Raw genomic sequence first — 13,095 nt, 5'->3', positions numbered from 1 at the left:
TCATTGCAATAGTACAACAGGAGGTGGCTGGTGCTTTCCTTGCTTGAGGAAGGGCATGGTAAGTAGTCCCTTCTCGTACCCAACATAAGTGGAAGACAGCTCCCCAAGAAAGGTAAAACATCTCAAGCGACAATGTGCACTGCAGGAAGCCCTGATCACACAGGGACAATCAACCTAGCCGTACGGGGGCACTTGGCAGTGCATAATGGCAACATTCAGGTTTTAGCTTAGTTTGTGGGAATTCTCTGGGAACCTCTCCTGAGCTTCACAGCAAATATTCTCTGAGCTGTTCTCATTTGCAGCTGAAATGGGAAATGTTGAAAGGCATTAATTTCTTTAAATTACTCTTCGCCTTTCAAATAACATGATGAATACCTTGAAATATATCCACAGAGAAGACTGATTTTTATGAGTTAGAAACGCACCTCCACCAGAGTTTGGAATTTCAGCCTCAAGGGAATAAAGTCATTACATATTGTGAATTTTAAAGCACATTCTTAGATAGGTCAGCAAGTTTCAAGTGTTACTTTTTCTCATGGGCCTGAGGATCTAGGTAATTATTATCCATAGATAAACTACACAGTTTATCTTTTAACAATACATCATTTATTGTTATCGTGCATTTAGATCGATGGTAACATTCCACAAAGGACAAATCAGTTATAGACAGAGCTAGGTTGTGCCTGGAAGTTATCTGCTGAGAAATTTTAAAGGTTCAGTTGCTTGGAAGCTTCTAATTTTAAAAGAAAGGTAACTTACATGTGTTAAAACATTTAATCAAAGTATGAAAACAGCTGAAAGGCTTTTAATTGTATATCAGAATGATGTCTATGGTGTTACAAGTGAATACTAGATTGCTCTGCTCTTGCAAATCCCCTTGAATACAATCCCATTAATAGCTGGTAACAGGACAAAATTGAAAACATTATTTAATTTTATTATTTGAATTACAGAGAGCTGTTTTTCCCCTTCTCTCCATTTATATTTGCCGTAAGAACATAACTGGAGCCTCCTGCTGGGTAAAACCAGTGAGCAATCCATTTACTACAGCATAGTATCTCACACAGTGGCCATAGAGTTGCCCCGGAGGGCCAAACTAACAGGAAGTAGAGGCTGAGGTCCGCCCCTGCTGCCACCTCCCACCACTGGTATTCAGAGATATACTGCTGCTGAATGTGGAGGCTCCCTTCAGTCACCATGGCCAGTAGCCATTGATGGAGCATCCCTCTATGAATCTGTCTAACCCCCCTTTAAAACTATATATATGCTTACAGCCATCACGACACTAACTGGCAGTGAATTCCACAATCTAATTACTTGTTGAAAGAAGAAGGACTTCCTTTGGTCTGTCCTTGAATCTATTTTCCAATTATTTCATTGGGTATCCCCAAGTTCTAGCATTATGGAAGAGAAAGAAAAAGCTCCCTCTATCTACTTTCTCCACGCAATGTAGATTTTATAAGCCTCTATCACATCTCCCCTTAGCTGTCTTTTTTCTAGACTCAGAAGTCCCACATTTTTAGCCTTTCCTCATAGGAAATTTATTTATTTAGCTTATTCATAGCCTGCCTTTCTCACCAAGACTCAAGGTGGATTACAAAGTACAGAAATAGGGAAAAAACTGAAATAGTTCAGTATAAGACATGCAATGAATACAAAATTCAATTACGAGAAGCGCAAACCACCCAGGCCGACACAGTGTGAGCAAGGCCGAATGAGGGATTACAAAGATACAAAGCGATGCCATACCTTCTTCCCACTCCCATATAAAGGCTCCCGTTTGGGCTGTTCTGTCCCTCTACAGATCTAAATCCATTACAAGAATGCCCATCTGAATATTTCTCTTTCCTACATTTTGTGGAATGATAGTACTGTGGGAGCCTTACTGATCTCCTCAGGCCATGCTGCTTCAACCCCTTAACGTCTTGGTTGCCCTTCTTAGTACTTCCTTCAGCTTTACTGTATCCTTTTTGAAATATGGAGACTGTTTTATTTTCAGTCCCTTTCCTAATAACTCCTAGCACGGAGTTTGCCTTTTTCACTGCTGCTACACGCTGAGTCAACATTTTCATCAAACTTTCTATTATAACCCCAAGATCTCTTTCAATCTCAGTCCCAGCCATATCAGCCCCATCAGCATATATTTAAAACTTCATCGGCCCACTCACTCAATTTGAGAGATCCTCCTGTTGCTCTTTTCTACCTGCCTTGGTTTTCACCATCTTGAATAACCTGATATCATCTAATATCTTGGCTACTAAACTGCTCACCTCCAATTCCAAATAATTTATGAACAAATTAAATAGCATTGGCTCCAATACCAATCCCTGTGGGACCTATCTGCTTACTTTCCTCTACTGAGAGAATTGTCCATTTATTCCTACCCTTCTGCTTCAAGTCATTTAACAGATTTCTAATCCATAACAGGACCCGTCCTCTTAACCCATGACCGCTAAACTTACTCAGGAGTCTTTGGTGAGGTATCTTGTCAAAAGGAAAGTCCAAGTATTTGATATCTACTCAATCACCTTTATTTACATGCTTGTGAGCCTGGTGGGGCAGGACTTCCCTTTTGCAGAAGCCATGCTGATTTTCCCTCAGCAGGCTTTCTTCCTCAATTTGCTTAATGATTCTCTCTTTAGTAACATACTACTAATCTACCTGGAACAGATGTTCACAGTGGTCCCAATCTAAACTGCAGTCCCCCAAACTTGCTGTTATGGATAAATCACACAGAATGTCCTACAGCTCATAGGATTTGGCCACTAGTGGGCTGGATCACTTCTCCAAGTTATGAGTTACTAAATCCTTAAGGGTGCACTCACTGGAATCATATGGTCAAGATCTGGCTATGAAAGATTAATTTCATACATAGAAAGTTGGCAGATTCATCATTAGCCAAAATTTTACTATAGACTCTGAAAGGTAAGGGTCATATTCAGGGCTCATTTCAAGGGGGAACGCGCAGGAATGCAGTTCCAGCAGTTCCCCAAAGAGGTCACGTCAGGTGGCCCCACCCACCTGACTCTCGGCCATTTTGGGCCTGTTTCAGCTTGGATTGGGGCCGAAACGGCCCGGATGGGGCTCTGACGGGTGGTAGATCACTCTACCACTCAGCAGTGGCCTGATCCTGACCATTTTGGTCCCCTTTTCGGCCATTTTCAGCCCCTTTTTGCCATTTTGGGCCCAATTTTGGGCCTGAATGGTCAGGATTGGGCCCAAAACAGCCAGGATAGGTGATGTCAGGGGGTGTGGCATATGCAAATCAGTTATGAAACGACACACTTCTGGTGATGGCAAGAGGCGTGGCATATGCTAATAGGTTATGCTAAAGAGTTCCTCCCTCTCTTTTTCTATGAAATGACCCCTGGTCATATCAAATAGCAGCAAAGAGAGAAAATGCATCAGACGGGAAAGGCACCAAACTACACCCCTCTGGCCCCCTTATACACTTTCCATCCCCTTCTGGTTTAGACAACTTGTGACCCACCCTCAACTCCAATGAAGTTCAACATCCATGTATTGTGGCATGACAACCCCTGATATCTGTAGCCTTGGGCAGATAACAGGACGTGGAAGTTTATCAGTTTCCAAGTGGGTTTGCATACATGGCGGGATTAACTTGGTGTGTCACACACTGTACAGACCTGGTTCTAGCGTGTGGATTCTGGATGAGAAATACCTTCAGTTTGTCATCAAAGGATTTAGGGGAGGGGGGAATTAGCTGCGCTGGCAACTACTGGAAACACACACATCTGCTTTTAGTTTCAAGAAATTAACTCCCCTTCCCTTCCCATCAAAGTCTATATGATAAATGAAGCCTTTTGATTAAGACAACCCCACCCGCCAATACCATACACAGATCTAAAATCCCCAGCCACACATTTGAAGCAGAAATCTTCAAAATACTACTTAAAGGATGTTATAAAACACGCACTCTGCCCCAGGAAGAGTGTTTATCTGCCAGTTTTACTTTCTGTATTTCCAAGTGCTTGTTTACGTGTTACAGCAAACCAGTCCTAGAGTAAGACCCCAGAGGGATTTTTACTACTTGGTATTTGAATGCTCATTATATATTTTCTCTTCAGAAGTCTTTTCTAACCATGAAGCATATGAGAAGGTAACAGAATGTCAGCATACAGACAAAGTTCTGTTTCAGCCAGGCTCTTGTCACTTGCCTTTATACTTGTTGTTTCCTGCTTCCATTATTGGAAGAAAGTTACTGGGGCCCATTTTCCAACCGTCTTCTTCATCCTAAATGTACAAAATAAAACTTTGGTATTACTAAGTTAGGAGTACAGGTGATCAAAATAAACATTGATGACACAAAAAGGATGTTACGAACAGAAGCTCTTGCTTACAGTGGCCCCCAAACCGGCACAATCAGGGCTTTTGTTCAGCAGGAACGCGGTGGAATGGAGTTCCGGCACCTCTTAAAAATGGTCACATGGTTGGTGGCCCCGCCCCCTGATCTCCAGACAGAGGCGAGTTTAGATTACCCTCTGCGCCAGCAGCGTGGAGGGTAATCTAAATTCCCCTCTGTCTGGAGATCAGGGGGCGGGGCCACTGGCCATGTAACCATTTTCGCTGAGGACAATTTAAACTTTAAAAAACTCCCCCCTTGTTCCTGCTGACCCAAAGTGACATCTTGAGTTCCACCACTGAGTTCCACCACCTCTTTTCCCAGAAAAAAAACCCTGGGCACCATCAATTTATTTTCCCAAAGGACAAAGGCTGCAGGGGTTGCCAGGGGGAGAGGAAGAGAATATAGTGTGGGGAAGGGAAAATGAGATCCCTCTGTGAATCTTTGTGATTCTTCCTCTTGTCCTCTTATCTGATGCTAGATAAATGCTCTTATGCTTACATAAAAATCTTCCTACTATATATTCCAGATGAGAAAAAAACCCCATTGTCTTAAGTGGTATTTCAGTCATCTCAAAAGAGAAAACATCCCATGCGATTTTTTCCCCAGTGCCCCTCAAATCTTGTTAGAAAAACTGAATAAAGTTTCTTGGGGGAAAATTGGAGGCAAGGGAAGGTCCTAATTTTTTCTTCCCCTCTCTAGACCTTCACATTTGTAATCCGAACAGGCATGGCCTTCTTTGGCAGGATGAGCAAGAATCTAATAACCCATGCACCCAGTCCAGCTCTGCTTTCACAGACAAGGAGATTGTGAGTGGGGTGGACTGTACACCAACATAAATTCTGGCTTGTTCTGGAGGCCCAGTAATAGGTATAAATAAACATCCCTAGTTTGGAGGTTGCTGAATGAAGTATCTAGTTCTTCTGACCACAGGGCTTCCACTCCCCCTGGAATGTCAATTTTGGCTTTACCAAAATGGAATGCCCTCCATAATTTATTCACATCTCAATTTTGGCTTTACCAAATGGAATGCCCTCCATAATTTATTCACATCTCAATTTTGGCTTTACCAAGTGGAATGCCCTCCAGATTTATTCACGTCTCAATTTTGGCTTTACCAAATGGAATGCCCTCCAAATTTATTCACAACTCAATTTTGGCTTTACCAAATGGAATGCCCTCCGTAATTTATTCACATCTCAATTTTGGCTTTACCAAATGGAATGCCCTCCATAATTTATTCGCATCTCAATTTTGGCTTTACCAAGTGGAATGCCCTCCAGATTTATTCACATCTCAATTTTGGCTTTACCAAATGGAATGCCCTCCAAATTTATTCACAACTCAATTTTGGCTTTACCAAGTGGAATGCCCTCCAGATTTATTCACATCTCAATTTTGGCTTTACCAAATGGAATGCCCTCCAGATTTATTCACATCTCAATTTTGACTTTACCAAATGGAATGCCCTCCAGATTTATTCACTCTGGTTTTGGTACCACACACACACATACTCTTCCACTATCAGATCTGACGTGACAGTTATTTGATTATTCACTGGCCTGGCATTTGTCTGCACCACCTTAAGACCCAGCTGAGTGCTGATAAGGTATCCAGGTATTCTTTGGATGAGAAATGCACACCACAATTTATTTTTCTCTATTCCGACATGTACTTTCCAGTTTGAGAACTACGAAGAGGGAGAAGAACTAGGGCAAGAAAAGATTAACGAGAGAACGGTGTGTTCTTGACTTTCTTGATAACTATACTTTATACACTTTCATGGATTTCAAAGACCAAAAAAATAAAAACATAAAGCTATGTATACACATATATGGACTTCTCATTCAGATGTGCCAAGACAGAAGCGGGAAAGTACAAAGGGGTATAACATGTGAGTGGGAAAACATCCAGTGTAACCACCTTGAACCCACTGATTAAAAATAATAAATTTAACCCAACAATATAAGATAACATTATGGCTTGCTAGCAAATTATCTTCAGATAATTATGTTATTTTATTACAAAATGCCGCCATTAAAGTATAGAGCTCAAACAGTGAAATCCTAAGCAGAGTTACTGCAGGCTAAGCTCATTGATTTCAATGACTCTTGACACTGCTTAGGATTTCACTGTAATTTGCAAGTCTTCTCTCACGTCCAGGCATAATTCAAAGATGCAACTCAAGGTGTGTCTCATCCAGATCTATCAAACCTTGTCTAATAGCCACGCAAAGCTCAAGTGTGTGGATCAAAAAATCTGCACAAGCAATCCCCGGTCAGGGCATAGATTTCTGCAAACTTGAGGGAAACTCCAGGCTTGCAGAAAAATAAAAGAGCTTTTTTTTAAAAAAATGAGTTTTTAAAAATTATTTGTATTCGGCTGTAGTTTTATTGTGATTTTACTGAATATCATATTTTGTATTCGTTTTAGCCGTTGTGATTGTTGTGAACCACTTTGAGATCTTGACTGAAGAGAAGCAGGACAAAAATTGAATGAATGAATAAATAAATAAATAAATAAAAAAACAGCAAAACAAACAAATTTTCTGCAGTGTTCTGAGTTGCTGGGGAAACCCGAAACAGTACCTGACAACCAGGGCCATCGCCAGGAGTTGAGTGTGGGAGAGTAGCAAGACTGAGAAGATGACAAAAGAGGAAAGGAGGCACTGAGACGGCAGGAAAGGGAGGAAAAGGGGAGCAGGCAAGGAGGTGGGAGAAACAGCAGCCGTGGGAGATAGCACAGGAGAAGGCAGGTGGGGAGAGACGGAAGCAGAGCTGGAACAAGCAAGGCAGGAAGGCAGGCACAGACGAGGGCAGCAGGGAGGGAAGCGGAGGCTAGCAATGGTGGGGTGGGGGAAAGCAAGTGACGCTGGTAAGTAGGAGGGAGGAGGTGACACTGGGTGGGTTAGCAAGAAAACTGGCAGGTAGGTGGGGTTGCTAACTCTGGGTTGGAAAATTCCTGGAGGCTCAGGGACAGAGCCTGGTGAGAGAAAAGTTTGGGGAGGGAGCTCTGCAGAGATATAATGTCATATAGTCCATCCTCTGAAGTTGCCATTTTCTCCAGAAGAACTGGACTTGGCATTCCGGAGATCATCTGTAATTCTGGGAGAGCTTCAGGCACCACCAGGAGAAAGGCAACCCTACAGACGTGTGGAAGCAAAAAACAGGTGGGTGGGGAGAATCTGAGGGCAGTGGGGGTGGGTGGGATTTCCCCTCTTCCTAGTGTCCTCAGAAGCCCCTGTGATTTTTTTTAAAAAAGTCATATTTCACAATGTCTTACCTCTCCCTTTTTCTTTGTTTTCTTTTCAACTTCCTTTCCTTTTGTTTTCTTTTTTCCTTTTTCTTTCTCCCCCTTTTTCTTCCCTTTCTTCTTTTGTTGTTCTGCTTCTTTCGCAGCTAGCTCAGCTGCAACCTGGTATGGGAAAAAAAGTTGTCTGGATCTTTGAAATATTTTAGAAGTGACATATACTTTTGTTTGCTCCATTTATACTTGCTTATATAATTCTCCTCTTCTCATCGTATCCTCACAACAACCCTGTGAGGGAGGTTAGGCTGCACATGTGTGGCTAGCCCAAAGTTCCCCAGCAAGCCTCCAGTGCAGGGATCTGAATCTGAGTTTACCAGATCCTAGTCTGACACTTTAGCCACTATAGCACACTGGATCTTTACTTAACATGTACAGCAAGAAGTTGTTTACTATAAATTGTCACAACAGCCTTACACATTAGACCAATATTTTATATAAACTATTCAGGATAAATGACAAAAAAGATGAAAAATAAAAAAGTATCACTGTGATAGCAGATTATGTTGTTAAGTACGCATTTCTGCCATAACTTAGCAGACACTGCTGCAAATAAGGGAATTGGGAATGAAACTTGAACTGAATAGGTACCCGAACACATGCCAATTCAGCATTATCCAGGTATACCGAATAACATTAAAGAATCCTGAATATATTCGGGTTTATCCAGCAAACACAGCTACTGCCTATTTAAAGCTGGCTGGCTGCTCCTGCAAGCTCTTTTCTTTTTTCCTACCAACTTTCCAAGGCTTTCCTGGGCTTTTTCCCCCAGAGGTTGAGGGAGTGAGGCAGGAGGGAGGGGGAGTGAGTGTGTGGTTTCCCCTCTTTGCGGACTTCCCAGACTTGTCTGGTAACAGTGTGATATTGTTTGTTGGTTCTGTTGGGCTTGCAACAGTGTCCTTCCTTGCTTCAGCTTGGTTCTGCTGAGATTCTTTTGGTTGACATTGGTTCTGGTGAGATTCTCTGGTTTGACATTGGGTCCCTTCACTTTTGTTCTGGTAGTTTTTTTTGGTCTGACATTCATTCTACTGAGATTCTCCGGTGTGCTTATGCTTATATTTAGCCTTCTTTGAAGGCAGCTCCAAAGTGATGTGGTTTAAGGTAGCAGGAGTTTGTCTAGAAGGCATACTCATGGTCAGAACTGACGCTGGGTTCAAAGCTGGCAGGTCTGACCACACCACCAGAACTGAGGATGCATGGGGCTGCCTAGCAGAGATTTTCAAAGAGCTAGGACTAATGAGGCCTTCGGAAACAAAGCTGGAGAGGGCGCTTTCCCACAAGGCAGCCTTAAGACAGGAAGCCCTGCCATGCCTTGCCTTAGGAGTAAATTGTTTGCAGACAGAGCATCTGGAATCATCATGTTCTTCTCCGAGGCAAAAAAGGCACACAGCATATGGTTGATGGAGTGGGGATTTTAGCCCCACAGTGAGTGCATTTTAAAAAGAGGGCTTTATGGGCCATTTTTGAAGGCCGGAAGCTCTGGTTTCTCACACCCCTTTATCTTTTTTTCTTTTTTAATATACAGCAGTTGAAGCATGTGAGGAACTAGCCTCGTTTGCCTTTGAAGAAGAAGACAGACAAGAAAATTGTGAAGAACACCCAAGTACACACAAAATTTTTTAAAACTTTTCACATGAAAAGAAGACTGAGTCAAAGACAACCTCTCTCAGTGGCAGCAGACGGGGAACTCAGGGAAGGGCATTCCTCCCCCTCCCTTTCATGCTGAAAAGGTTGAGAAACTGGAGTGTGGTGGAGAAAGGAGCCCCTCTGCTCTCTAGGATCTTTCTAAAACTCTCTGTGGCCAGCCTGTGCAGAACCCATGCATAATTCACACTGATGAATTATGTCTTCTCTTCTGTCCTTGGCTGGACCGTTCTTGGACATGCCTTATACCTGGACCTAAAATGTAATTATATACTTCTTATATGTACTGGCTGAACCAGACCAGCCCTGAACCAAGCTCTGAGGGTTTGGGGGCCCCTTTATTCTTCGTTCAGCAGTGAACTGATTGACCTGATGTAGAGCAGATGTAGCATAGTTGGTTAAATGGTTGGGTTGCAAGTCAGTGCTGTGCTAGTTTGAATCCCTCTACGGCCGTGACCTCAGCAGGTGGCCTTGGGCAAGCCACTCCTCCCAACCTCAGCTTCCCAGCTGTATTGTGGAGATAGTAATAACACTGACTATGGACTGTCGGAAAACCTGAATTTTGTCCTGAAGCAAACCGGCAGCCAGTACAGACCTTTTTAAAGCCACTGACTCATCCTCGCTGCATAGGGTTACCAAGCTCAAGGTGGAATTACAACTGATCTCCAGACACCAAAGATCGGTTTCCCTGGAGGAAATGGCAGCTTCGGAGGGTGGACAATATAGTATCACATCCTTGCTCCAGGAATTCGCCGTGCTGCAGTTTGCAACCCTGGACCTTTTCACACTGCTCCGAGCGACTCGCAACGAAGCAGCACATCGAGCTACAAACGCGAAAAATCGTGTTTTCTCGCACGAGATTTGCGTGATGTCGCACAAATCTCGTGCAAGAAAATGCGATTTTTCGCATTTGTAGCGTGATGTGCCGCTTCGTTACGTGTCACCCGGAGCAGTGTGAAAAGGGCCCCTATTGCTGCACGGAATCTTGTTGATGGAAGCTTTCGTTATTTTAATACAGTGCATCTGTTTTTGGTATGGTTGGCGGCTAGATCGCAGAGCGATACCTCTGTGAGATGGTGCAATCTTTTTTCAGGTGCTGATCACTGTCTCATTGTAACTCTTACTACTGCATCATGTTCCTCCTCCCCGCTTCACCAGTATATAGATGGGATGGGTAGGTATGATGCTAGTTCATTTCTGGTTATCACTCAGCACTCCATCTTGGATTTGTATGCCTCTGACCTGGCTTAAGGAGGGAAATATTTTAGATTTCGGGTTTTTTTGCAATGGGATATATTCCTCCCAAATAGATTTGTGGTTTGGATTGATTTGGCACTATTTTCCATATGCCGTTTAGATCTATGGGCAAAGGAACAACTTTAATGTGGGTGCACTGCCCATATTGCATCTTAAGCCATTCTGTGGGAGGATTTGAATGAATTTACTCCACGCTGTTTTATATAACATCTTTTTGTGAGTATTTTTTTATCAAAATCTTATGAATTTTACATTTTTAATTAGTTTTGTTTCCCACAAAATATCCAGACAATAATTGTTACATTTTTTTTCTTTTTTCCCATTTTAAGTCTATTTTGTGCTGGGTCATGTATTTCTGATTTATTAACTATATTGATGGAGCGCTGTGTATGGCCTTTGGGCCGGAACCTGTCTGGTTCTGGTTTTGTACATATGGAGATAAAATGTACTAATATACCTGTGTGTGTGTGATTTTACTGTATATATACACAAGGATATGGTACTTATACGTTGAACCACTGTTGATGCTTTTAATTGAATTTATGCACTTTTATTTGTTTAATTAAATTATATACCAGTGTTTTAATTATTTGTATTGCATTTTTAGTCATATTTAATCCTCCCCCCCCCCTACTTCTTTGGTTACCCTTCTTTGGCAGGGTTGTTGTTTTTTCTCCCTGTTCTTGTCCTTACTCATCTTCCCTGGCCGTCTCTTCCCATCACTCATGCTGGATGTGATCAGAGCAAAAGCGTGAACAACTGTGGCCTCTTAAGGAAGGGCCAATGTTGGGGCTCCTCCCCACCTGCTTCTGTGTCCTTCCTTTGTCCACTTACAAGCTTTGCCACCACCTGCAGCCACAGCTGCCCTCACTCCTGCACACCTTTTCCCTGATGGTGGTAGGTGGTAGGTGCAGCTAGGCGAGCCACTGCCCTAGCCACCAAGATAGCTGACGCTTTGTGCACCAGAAGCTTTGTTCCCCAGAAGGAAGCATGTGCCGCCGGGGCAGAGGTGACAAAGCACTCCCACGTAGGTAGTGGACGGGTGTCAATGCAGGCATCAGAGGAGAGGCGAGAGCAAACATCAGTAGCCGTGGGCCCCACTAGAAGCCATGGGCCCTGGCAGCTGCCCCACCTCACTGTGTGCCGATGCTGGCACTGCCAGTTGTCTATGAGCCCTGTTCATCCGCCACCCCTAAACTCCTCAGTTAAAGCAATGGGTTGAACTGAGTGGACCCTGTAAAGGGGAGGCTGCCTAGTTGTTTTAGCTTTACCTTTGGCTATGATGATAACTAAAATCTGCAACTGACCAATTGTTTTCACCAAGACAAAGGAACGAGCGCAAAAGGTATTGTTTTACATGCATGTTTTACTTTTCCTCCTCATACCCAACGTACTGATGTTAAGTGCAAGTTAGATGTTTTTGCTCTTGGCAGGCATCCAGAACCGCCATGAGTGGGAGGCCGAGGGCAAGAGCCAAGGCAAGGGGATTTTGCTTGTCTCTGTTTTATTCCTGCACGGGCACACACACACACGGTCCATGGGAAATGCATTACGATGAGATTTAAAAACCATGCCGATAATTTTTTTAAAAGATAGTTTTCATGCTTTCAGGAGAAGAAAGGGGGGAAATCATTTGCGGGGGGTGGGGCAGAAAATTGATTGTGGGCTCAATCTCGATATTTACAAATCCTGCCTAAGCCAGTGTCATTTAGAAACAATCTGCTCTGTCCCATATTAAAAAGAGACTCCTGATGAAGGCTTGGAGGAAGATATGAGGGGTCGGGTGGGGTATGTGCTGATAAAAAGAAAGGGGGTGCTGTGGAAAACGAACCAGGCTTTGTGGAATGGATGTTTGTTAGAGTGCAACAGAATGCTGTGGTTAGCTGAGGGGAGGAGTTATTGATTAATTTCTACAGAGAGAGGTGCTCGGCTTTAATTTATACGACAGGCATGTCATTACTCTGTAGGTTCTGCCTCTGAATCACGTCTTGTGGGGAAAAGGGAGGAGGCTCTTTTTCAATGGTAAAAGGAAATGGACAACATTTTAAAAAAATTCCTAAATCTCTTTTGTCTACTCTATGGGGCCCAACTCCACTGATACACAGCATACACAGGCACTACAACTGAAACACTATTCTGCTTATGCTCAGAGGTGCTTTGGTACGACGTGTGTGATGTCTACTTAATGCCCTGTTGTATTTGTTTATTTATTTGCTTCATTTATACACCTCCTTTCTCCCCACTGAGGACCCAAAGTGGCTTACATCATTCTCTCCTCCACACTTTTCTCACAACGACCCTGCAAGGTCGGTTAGGCAGAGAGAGTGTGACTGGCTCAAGGTCACGCAGCGAAGTTCCACAGCAGAGTGGGCTATTCTGACACACTAACCACTACACCACACTGATCTTGGGCTAGTCGCACTGCTGTGCCTCAGTGTCCCTCAGCTGCAAAACGGGACCTCTCAATGGCCTTTATGTGCACATGCTGCACCTCTGACTGGCCTCACTGCATTTGTCATCTGTTT

General features: G+C 43.3%; 1 protein-coding gene across 1 annotated transcript in view; it reads right to left on the bottom strand.

Moving 5' to 3' along the window:
- Positions 1-13,095, bottom strand: part of IQCA1 (IQ motif containing with AAA domain 1) — a 125,440-nt gene that overhangs the window by 56,911 nt on the left and 55,434 nt on the right. Inside the window, exons 8-9 of the mRNA XM_054980748.1 lie at positions 7,646-7,777; positions 4,179-4,254 (exon numbers count right to left, since the gene is read on the bottom strand). Of these exons, the coding sequence (XP_054836723.1) occupies positions 4,179-4,254; positions 7,646-7,777 (208 nt within the window). The remainder of the gene's footprint in view (positions 1-4,178; positions 4,255-7,645; positions 7,778-13,095) is intronic.

Source organism: Eublepharis macularius, chromosome 1 (assembly GCF_028583425.1).
Source record: "Eublepharis macularius isolate TG4126 chromosome 1, MPM_Emac_v1.0, whole genome shotgun sequence".
Taxonomy (NCBI): domain Eukaryota; kingdom Metazoa; phylum Chordata; class Lepidosauria; order Squamata; family Eublepharidae; genus Eublepharis; species Eublepharis macularius.
Note: the sequence above shows the minus strand (reverse complement) of the source record. Positions and strands in the feature narration are given on the sequence as shown.